This window comes from Engraulis encrasicolus, chromosome 7 (genome assembly GCF_034702125.1).
Source record: "Engraulis encrasicolus isolate BLACKSEA-1 chromosome 7, IST_EnEncr_1.0, whole genome shotgun sequence".
NCBI lineage: Eukaryota > Metazoa > Chordata > Actinopteri > Clupeiformes > Engraulidae > Engraulis > Engraulis encrasicolus.
Window position 1 is genome coordinate 28,667,565 of NC_085863.1, and position 11,017 is coordinate 28,678,581.

Consider the following 11,017-nt stretch of genomic DNA (forward strand, 5'->3'; position numbering starts at 1 on the left):
TTAGCGTTTGCTTAGTACATGCCTTACAAGTTACTTATGCAGGCATTAACATTGTATGTATAAGTGCTTGTAGATGTATCCCTAAAATAAAGTGTTACCATTGATATTTGCATTAATATAAAAAAAACGAAAGGTGCATAACTAATGAAACAACAAAACGTGATAAATATAAAGAATATAACTGCAATTAATCTGACCTAACCCTCCTCTTCTTGTTCACCATGCATGAAGTGGCAGCACAGCTCCAACTACAACTCAGTCTATTTACAGTAGTGTCCAAGTCCCTGCTACCAAAGGGTTCAAATATAACACGTCAGTAACACATCTCTGAACCTCCTTCTCTCCTCTCGTCTGTGCATCATACATGAAGCATAGCCACAGCTATGAACTACAACTCAGTCTATTTACAGTGTTCAGTTCACTGCTACCAAAGGGCTGAAATATAGCACATCAGTAATAGTCAACTCAGCTTTTATTGTCACTTTCTGCATATGCAAAAGTCATAGAGGGAAAATGACATACACAGGACTGACATTTTACAGTCTGACAAGGTGCAAAACAGGACTCTGTAATAAATCTGATCTGTGAACCTCCTTCTCTCCTCTTGTCTATGCAGCATACATGAAGCGTCGGCACAGCTCGGTGAGCGAGGCGGTGCCCAGTGGCGCTGGTGCCGGGGCCGGGGGTGATGGTAGCGTCGGCGGCGTGGCGGGTGTGGGGGTTGGGGCCGAGTTTGGGCCCTCCTGCAGCCCCCAGCAGCACCTGAAGAAGCCGCGCGTAGTCCTAGCCCCCGAGGAGAAGGAGGCCCTGAAGAGGGCCTATCAGCAGAAGCCCTACCCCTCCCCCAAGACCATCGAGGAGCTGGCCAACCAGCTCAACCTCAAGACCAGCACCGTCATCAACTGGTTCCACAACTACAGGTGAGGGGTGTGTGTGTGTGGTGGTGGTCTACAACTACAGGTGGATAGGACCTCCCTGGCATTTGCTGGGGACTGGGACTGCTTACTTAATTGCCCACTGATGGGATTAATAAAGTTTTCTGAATCTGAATCTGAATCATGACTGTCTTTCTAAACAGGAACACATGGGTCTACATACATACTATGCACAGAAATATTCTAGTAAGGGGAGATAGGACAGGTACATAGAAATTAACGGTGAAGATTCGTAACGCAAATATGGCGTCTACCCGCACATCTCCCGCCTTTCTGGTATCAAGAGCCAATGTGCCTGCTGAGCTGCGTTGACAGTGATCCAATCATCTGGCTGCATCGGCGCACGCGAAATTATGCACATGCTCAGTTGTGAAAAGCCGTTGCTCTCGTGCCGTTATGGAACTACTGCGCCTGCGCTCTGTCAAAAAAAACCGTGAGAAAAGTGGCTCAAAAAGCTTTATTTTGACTCGTATGACACAACCAAGTAGTCTAGGTTGATCAGTTTTTCACGGTCGTTTCAACCATATGGTTTTCACAACCTTTGGGTTCCCCTCCGTCCTATACTCAGTTTCCCCATTCATTTTTCCCATTGACTCTCAGATCTGGTCTACTTAATCGCGAAATAGCACCCCGGAGGCGTCACCAAGATGGCCGCCATATGTCCCCTCTCATTCTAAAATCTCTCTGCTATGCAGGTCTTGACACTAACGCTTTCACCCACTGGCCAGTGTGGCTAGTGATTTTCCCGAGTCACTAGCCATTTAAGTCTAAGTCTAAGTCTCTAAATAGAAACTGAGTTACTACGCTTTTTCTTGAACTTAGATACAAACAATTGATACACAAGGGGTAAGCAACAGAATATAGGGAATATATGATACATATGTCAGACCAAGGAGTAAGCTGCCAGCCAAATTGGCTGGTGACACTGAAAGTATTACTAGCCACAGCCAAGTTTTACCAGCATTTGGCCCCTTTGGCAGGTGCCAGTGTCAAGCCCTGATGCTATGTATATAAGTGGAGTATGAACAACTTTCTAGGTAAATCGTCTTTGGCGATAATGACTAATATAAGGGCCTGCTTGACAATATGGGTTGTCCTTTACTGTAGATAGCTTCCTCAACCTTGTAGTGTTTCATCTCACTGTGTGGCCATTGCATGGCTGAACATAGCTATGGTCTACTTGGCCTTTTTGACCTAGCTCCTTACCAGGCACCGTCCCAACAGTGGGACATTGTAATAGTCTTTGAAAAAATGTAACTACCATAGTACAACAACACTATGACAGGGCACAGAGCCTTCAGAAATACATTACGACTTGGTCATTGCCATTCTGGTAACAGTTAATTTATAACATGATTAGTGTCTTAAGGGGTTGGTTAACTTTCCGCCCCCCCCCTTGCCTCGTCCCGCAGGTCCCGCATCCGCCGCGAGCTCTTCATCGAGGAGATCCAGGCGGCAGCAGGCGAGGGCGGTGCTCGCACGGCCGAGGGAGAGAGCAGCTGCGACGGCACCGAGTCCGACAGCGGCGGCGGCACCGGAGGAGGCGGTGGCAGCATCGGGGGCGACGGGGAGAGGGGCAGGAGCGTCTCCAACAGCCCCAAGCCCAACCATCACCACCACCACCCCCATCACGGTCACCTCCCCCACCACCTGCACCCCTCCCAGGCCCATCTCGCCGGAGACGACCCGGGCACCAGTGGCGACGGCTCCAAGCAGCCAGGTGGAGCTATGGAGAGCCTGTTCGGGGCGGCCATGGGTGGCGGTGGTGGAGCGGGCGGTGCGGTGGCTGGAGCGCCTGCCTCCTCCTCATCCTCCTCTTCCTCCAGCGCCCCTAAGGACAGCAGCGTGCGGCGCAGGAAGGCAGCCAACCTCAACAACATCATACACCGACTGGAGAAGGCTGCCAACCGCGACGAGCTGGGGAACGAGTGGGAGTTCTGAGGTGGAGAGAGAGGGAAAGAAAGAAAGAAAGAGAAAGAGAGCGGAAAAGAAAGAAAGAAAGGAGAGAAAGTAAGATGTGGTGGAGGAAAATATTGCGAAGTTCTCAAGAGGTTCTGCTTATTTGATTCTCTTCGGTTCCGTCGTCTCTTGCCCTGACGTGAGACTTTTTTTCGAGGGCAGAGAGCGCGTGAGAGAGAGAGAGAGAGAGAAAAGCTGAAAGACTTAATTTAGCATTATGACTCCCAGTCCTGCAGGTTCCAGGGCTTGGACCAACGGAACTCTTAAAAAACATGCACAAGGCATCACTCACTCACTCACCCCCACCAGTCTCTATGCGTTTAAAACAACATACCAGAGACACAGAAGAAAAAGAACAACAACCCTCTTGATGACACATAGTGTTTGCCTTTTTCTAGAGAAAATGAGGAGGCATGTCATCCTTTACTTGTAATGTCTCCTGTCTGCGTGAGTGTGTGAGCGAGTGTATATACAGTATACACGTGTTTCTTTGTCAAAGGGGGACGTTCTAAAATAGTCTGATAAGAAATAGCCAAACGTCTGAAAAATTCAAGAAAAATAAGAAAAAAAAATAAGTGAAGACATTCTCCTCCACAAAAAAGCCTTCCCATCACTTCCCACCTCATGCCATGTATTGGCTATGCAAGTTTCACAACAATTATTTTACGGTTCGAAATTTTTATGATTAGATCATTTTCATCAAAGAGCGAAAAAAAAAAGAATTATTTTCTAGCAGAGTTTTGCCAGTAAGAGATTGCAGTCTGTTGACTCTAAACGACTACACTGCTTCGGAATTCTAAATGCATAGGGTGGCCAGTGATTCTTAGAACTAAATGACAAACTTTTTTGAAAAGATAAACAAAAAAAAACAACGTAGTTAAAAACTCACTTTAAAAAAATCTCACACTTTAAAAAAAAAGAAGTTCAACAGGACAATGCAATAGACAGGAATCCTGTTGTAGCTGGGTAGTGTTTTTTTTCTTCTTCATACGGCATGTAGACTACTCTGAGGTGTAGAGTCTTTGTTATTTTCATAGCTTTAATGGACTCAGAGAACCCAGAAAGACTGTTTCATACACTCCATCCTTAGGCCAAAATCAGGAAAAATGTTATTGAGGAAAAAAAAACACAATGGTTTGTACAGTTTGTTGAGGAATTGTTCCTGTTTTAGATATTTTTCAAAGAGAGAAAGAGTGTGACGAGCAAGAGCATACGCGTCTTGACCTCACCAAGAGACCACACATCAGACACCTCAACTAGGGCAGGCAGTTATTGGATGCACCCTATATACACACACACACACACACACACATGAACACACACACACACACACACATGTATTGTTTCATTGAGAAGCTCCAAGCTCACCTGTTCCGTCAGCACTTAGCAATACCCAGTGTCTCCATGTTGCCAAAGGTTTGGACTACCGTTGTTACAAAGCTCCAGCATGTACAAAACTTAATCAAAATGGTCCTGAACTGCTCAAGTAGATTTCTTGTTGTCTTCGTTCTTTGCACAGGCTGAGATGTTTTTGAAGTTCTTGTCCCAATTGAAAAAAAAAACCCCAACAAAACAAAGAAAGAAATTAGGGCCCGCGACTCAAAGGGAGATAAAAGGGGTTTTTTTCTGTCAGGCAGCTGGAAGACCGCCCTCCTCACAAAACGCCTGGGTCCTTCCATGCTCTGCTGTCCTGTATGCATTGTTACCAGTGCTGGCTCAAGGACTGGACATTTCTTTGGTGAGCAGGTGGCTGGGTGGGTGGTGGACCCACAATTTCTTTTTTTTTAAAGTAGAAACTAAGGACTCCTGTGCTGTCGATAAGAACCACACAATGTTCCTGATTCCGTCGTCTTCTCCCCAAGTGTAAGGACTTAGATAGACGTATGTCAGTAAGGAAAGGGGAGCAATGTAGCCAGTGGACTTGGTGATAAAAATGAACAGCGAGCATTAAAACACGCTTCCTGGATGCCCTAGAGTCGGGAGCAGGGGGCAATAGAACACAAGGTCACCATGACGAGCTCAGAGGTCAACGGAGCAGAAGTTACAAGCGTCGCCACGGTAACGCTAAAACAAAACCCATCAAAGAGCCCAACCAAACAATCCTACCACCACCACCACCACCTCTACCACCGTCACCAGTCCCCACAGAGTCTGCCTGCCCACTGCCTCTCCTATGTGTGTGTGTGTGGGTGTGTGTGTTGGGGGGTGGGGTGGGTGGGTTGTTCAACGTATATATTTTCTAGGTCTGTGTGGTTTCTACTTGTATATATGTGCACACATATCGAGTGCGTAACTGCCACCCTTGTCTGTGTAAGCTCCTTTAGAAGCTACATGACTTCGTACACATTTAGGTTACATTCATTTTATCATATAAGAGACTCACAATAGTTAACCCCTTTGTTTCTTTTATTGTTTATTTTTTTGAGTGTTTTATCGATTATTATTATTTTTGTCTATTTATAGATGCTGTATTTTACATATTAATGTCTTATTCTGATTTTAAGTTTTGTTATTTTTATTTTATGGAAGGGACTATGTGTGGTCAGGTTACACTTTTTAAAAAAAGACTGCAGGCAGTATATGGCTTATACTTGTGATCCATGTCTGTTTTTTGAATTCAAATAATAATAATTATATGGATAGTGTCATGTATATTCTATTTTAAAAAAAACAATTGAGCTGGATGAGTTAACACAGTGTTCAGTGTTGATACAGTACATATTATCATCGTTAGGTGTGTGTGCATTTATTACTTTGTAACTCCTCCCTTTTTTGTCATTTAAAACTTCGGTCTTTATTTGCTTTCATGTTTTTTTTAAATTTTATTTAGAAATATTTGTGTCAGTCTTTCGGTAGAAGTGTACCTAGTATACCACGAGAGCCATGCTGTAGGCTGTGAGCCTGCTCATGCAGCTGATGGCTTAGACTAGACGATGTTGCTCCTTGCGCGTACGTTAGCATAGAGCTGACGAACAAGGATGCGAGAGGAGCGAGTTCAGTGGGTCCTAGACCGGGGGAGTTTCAGACAACTCTGCAAACCCCACATCACCCCTACAGCTTATCCAGCTCCAGTAGCTTTGGCGTTAGCATAGCGCTGAGGATCAAGGATGCGATGCGCGTTGGTCTATGGAGTCCCAGGCTAGGAGACTCGGCCGAGCTTTAGATAGCTAAATGGAGCCCGAGTTACCTCTACTGCTCATCCAGCTGCATCATCTTTGGCTCTTTGATGTCGATTTGATTTAACTCGATTAACTCGTCAACGTTGTTATTGAGAATTTAAGTCCTTCCTTAATGGTCTGCAGGCCATGTGTCCCAACCATGTTCTTTTTATTTCTGTATCATTTTTTTGATCTGTTGAGAGGATCGTTGCCCGATACTGGTGCTGACTTTGATTATTATTATTATTATTATTATTGTCGTTATTATTATTATTATTATTTGCTGTTTTGGCTGCTTTCGTGAGGAAGACGAAAGAAGCTGTGAGTGTCTTTTAAGCACTAGCTGATCACAAGACTAATGCGTACCATGCCAATTACAAGCTCAAACGCAATACACTAGTAACAAGCACTTAAGGGGTTACTGAACGTTTTTGTTTCTTATCACTTAGAGCTGACTACATCGGTTGATGCTTTGAATTTAACAACTCATTGTTAATTTGAAAAGTCATTCTCTGTCTCTATTTTTATTTAACCTTCAATGTTATTAAATATATTCTACATGATTATGTGATAATTATGTAGTGGTACACAGAATTGCATAAGAATGCAAATATGAAGTACAATACTGATGTGAGTTTAAAAATGTTAACACGTCCCAATATGTTGCCTTAACACCTGGAGAATTCAATATGAAGCACAGAAGTCCCCAACTGAAACACTTAAATAGCTCCAATCTCCTGTTTTAAACTGATGCTATTGTCCCACAATAGTGCATGTATATGAAAATAGAACAACCACAAGAAAAAGAAAAAAGGAATTCCCTGTTGGCAAACATACAGCTTTACATTTTTTCTTCATGAGCTGTATTTTTTTTTTTCTTCTGAGGACTGCTTTGAGTGAACGTTGTGAAATATTTGGCCCATGAAAAAAAGGCATTGTGCTTAGTATCGCAAACAGCCATTGAAGGATGTGTTTGAGACTCACTCGAAGATGCCTTACACATTTTGTTGTCCAGCCCCCCTCCCCCCAAACTGCATGGTTGAAAACCTAAGTCTTCCACCTGGCCAAGCCAGGCATTGTACAGTGCACAGCACACACCCCAAGCCCCCATGCCTTCTCACCAGTGCAACATTTTTGACAACTCAAACGCTACTGAAAAAAAGGCATACACAACTCTAAAAGCACAGAGATCTCAAAACACAACAGCTAAGCTTTTTTTGTGTGCTTCAATTTTAGCCTTACACTAGATTAAAAACAAAACAAAAATAAACACAAAACTATGGAAGCAGTTGTGACTGAGGGCTCCATTTTATGGATCTGTAAGAGCATTTTTTTATACAGCCCAAATGACTGTTACCAGAGGAATTTGATGTTAACTTAGCACTACTGTAAAGTTTCTTTATTTCACTCCAAAAAGCATAGAGTTGGTTGTTGGATCCGTACACCAAGGGAGGGAGGGTGTATAGGCCCAACTTGCAACAGCATACCTCTAAAACTCCTGTAGAAGTGACTAGTTCTATCTGTTGCCGTCAAGTGAGAGCGAGGTTTGAGCTTTGATGAAGCTGAGAAATTGTGAGAGCTGAGATTCCTTGATTGTTTCTATCTCATGTCCATGTTTGTGTTACAACAAAAGTTACAACAAATTGAGGGCTTTCCTTCGAGAGTTAAAATTACAGTGACTGGTGAAGACCGATTCAGAAGGGGACTCCTTTAGTCCCCGATACTCCTCTGTCATCTCTAAATAGATTGGTTGTTATAGTATAGCAGTTGGGTACATGATACTTTTCTATGCGGCCCTTGCTGAAGTGGTTGTACACATGTAAAACCAGCTTATATGAAACTGCTCTTAAATTTTGCCCAAAAAAAGTGGTAAAGAAAAACCGCCTTGTGGCTTAATTGATTTAAATTGTTTTTAAATTCTCATGAGGAACAAGAGTAGTTTTTAGAAGACAGGCCTCTCCTACTTCCTACCCATGTCATACAGCATCTCATATTGACCTTTGACCTCTTGTGCCCAATTCTACTCAGCATGTTCACGGTTCTCATCGTCATTCACATTCTCACTCTGTTTTTCTCAGTTTGTATCAAGCAAAACAGCCATAGGTCCCTCCTTCTCACTGTCCCCGTGTCACATGGCTTAATAATGTGGTTGGTTGGGTGAAACCCCACTGCATAGTGGCTGTACGTGTGTGTATGCGTGCGATGGCTCTGATTCACCTTGGGCCGCTAGACTGGTACAGAACACACAGTGCACACTAGAATACTCCACCCCATCGCTCCCAATCCATACTGACATCTCTCTTCATTTTACTTTCATCATATTGTTCAATTGTTTTGTTTCTGTTTCTTGTTTTGATGCAGGATGTTAGCGTTTTCATGTAATGACATAATTGAAGTATGTTGGTGCCAGTCTTGCCAGTTGTTGTATTTCAAAAGCTCTGTTCATCAGCCCATCTTGTTCAATCATATTATTTTTCATTATTTCTCTGGTTTCATCTTGTGCTCTCTCTCTTGTTTTTGATTGTTGTCTTTTGATCTGTGTTGCCTCAGCTGATCATCCTGTAGATGCATTGCACTAATGAGTAATGAGCTGGGAGGCATTGGCATTGGATTAGCAAAGCCCCAAACCAACACTGGTTCACAAGGAGAGTGGACGGCATCCATTTTGTTTTGTTTTTGTTTTCTGTGCAGGATTTTCAGTTGCTTGCCTCAAGCTCTGTTACGTGTTTGTCCTTTTCAAAGCTAGAAACATGAACACAATGTCCAGTCCTCTCACTTGTTCAGGTAGACCATGTACAAATATTTGCAAAACCAATGTCTTTCATTTTGGTCAAATTTCAGGGGATTTATCCTTTGCAAATATTTTTCTATAGAACTAAAGTAGATTTCTATAGATACTATGGAGGATTTCGTATTAAATTGTACAGAAAAAAATACTATAACCTTGTATCCTTTCTTAACATCAGTAAACACCAGTAAAACATTATCTCTCTTTTTTTTGTTATAAATGTAAGTAGTGGTAGATTTTATAGTGAATTTTGTCCATATGAAGACCTTAAAGACCTCACTTTCCTTAACTCTGAAAAGTTTGAACTCACAAGACATGATTTGAATATGCAGTTTGGTAGACAGCTTTCACTGTATGAACTGACCCTCTCCCAGTCATGAACATCTCCTCACCATTTGCCAGCACTTAGCATCTCTCCACAACAGATTTCATGTAATTCCTTATTCAACATTAACTCATTGGGACACTGTTGTAGACTGTTAAATTTTTTTGGTTTGTTTTTATTTTTTAAAACAAATAATGTGCGGGTGTGAGATTATCCAAAATGTGGAGGCTGAACACTTGAACATACAAAAAAATAATCTGTCCTTTCTTTGTGTTTGTGTACGTGATAACCTGTAGCCAAACACCATAGATGATGTAAACATTACAATGAATGGGCTGTGGTGGTCTCTCCTTCAGTCTGTATTGCGCCATCTGTTGATTCACTTTGTCACTACACTGATAGCGTCTTTTCCATTACGGAATCTCAGTCTGAGGCATTTCATTGGAGCAGGGGGATGAAATGTTTTATACGAAGAGGAGGGTAAATAATGTTTTGTTTATGGATATGTTATGAAATGTTCAGAGATCATCCTCCAACACAGGATATATTAGTCAAAGCACACTGAATAGCAGTATATATTATTTTCACAGAAAAAAAGAAGACATGAATAATTTCTTTATATGTCGTAAATAAATTGGAGGTGTGTGTGGTGGAATGGACAGCAAATGTTTTCTACCAAATGTCTCTTCCCGACACCACTTTAGAGGGACGTCTGTACCAAACATTAAACGCAGCTGAAACCATTACTCGATGAATAATCAAATTAATTTGTGCCATATATATCTGATTTTTTTTGTGTGATACCAGAAACTGAATATATTATCATTTATCAATCCAGTCAACCAAAAATGACTTTTGTCAACAAAATGAGAAAAAAATAAAGAAACAGTACAGCGGTACATAGTGGTAAAGATTGTGTCAAAGAGTTGCATGGTCTGGCACCCCTCTTGGTCGATATTCCACGGGGGGGTATGAACGAAATGGGGCTTAGCAAAGTGTATTTCTTGGAAAAAATGGAAAAATCAAAAGGAATCAGCTTAGGGGGATCTGCTTGTATGTACATCATGTGCAAATGTTGTGTGGCCCTTTAAGGGCAGCACTTGTTTTGTTTTTTTGTTTTGTTTTGTTTGTTTATTTGTCTTGCCCCCCCCCCCCTTTTGTTCCTCTAACTTGGCTGGTCCTGTTGTTTCTATAAGCTCAGGTGGATACTCCTTTTATCCTGTTGGTCTTAGTGCTCTCTCCCTCCAGTGGGCTGCCCTCCGCAGCTGTCTGCTGTTTTTCTACACCGAAAAAAGATATATAAATAATTCTATATATAAATATATATATAGATAGGTTTTAAAAGCTGCGGGATGTTAGTATTGATTCATCCTTAACGTGAAATACAAAAAGAAAAAAAATGCCATTTAAGTTCTTTTTTTTGGGATTGATCTCATTTGTTTTGTTCATTTGTTTGTTTTCATGTAATCACCTAGCCTGTTCTCAGCACTGTACAATGGTCCCTGTCTGATACAGAAAAGCAATATCACTGTACGATACTCACTATGTATTTCTGTTGTTGTTGTTATTACTATTCACTAGCACCCTAGGTGTGATAATTGAAGTAAATATCTTTTATACAAACACAAGGATTGTGTGGCAGTGTTTCATTTGTTGCTTGTTTTTGCAATCATATTCTAAGGAGCACAGTAGCAGAGGTCATGCTGAAATACTAATTAGATTTGAATGAATGTCTCTCGTCGCACAAATTAAGCACCAACGTAAGAAGCAGCACATTGCATCTCACTAGTTCATACAGCAGTATTTTACAGACTCGTCCCTCAGGGATGGAGGATTACAAAAATCATTGGTA

At 42.0% G+C, this 11,017-nt stretch overlaps 1 protein-coding gene across 4 annotated transcripts in view; it reads left to right on the top strand.

Annotated features, from left to right (window-relative positions):
- The window catches only part of cux1a (cut-like homeobox 1a), a 225,308-nt gene extending 214,502 nt beyond the window's left edge, over window positions 1-10,806 (top strand). For all 4 annotated transcript variants that reach the window (XM_063203205.1, XM_063203206.1, XM_063203208.1 and 1 more), the window contains 2 exons: window positions 617-920; window positions 2,348-10,806. In XM_063203205.1, the coding sequence (XP_063059275.1) occupies window positions 617-920; window positions 2,348-2,876 (833 nt within the window). In that variant the 3' untranslated portion in view covers window positions 2,877-10,806. The remainder of the gene's footprint in view (window positions 1-616; window positions 921-2,347) is intronic.
- The last annotated feature ends 211 nt before the right edge of the window (window positions 10,807-11,017 follow it).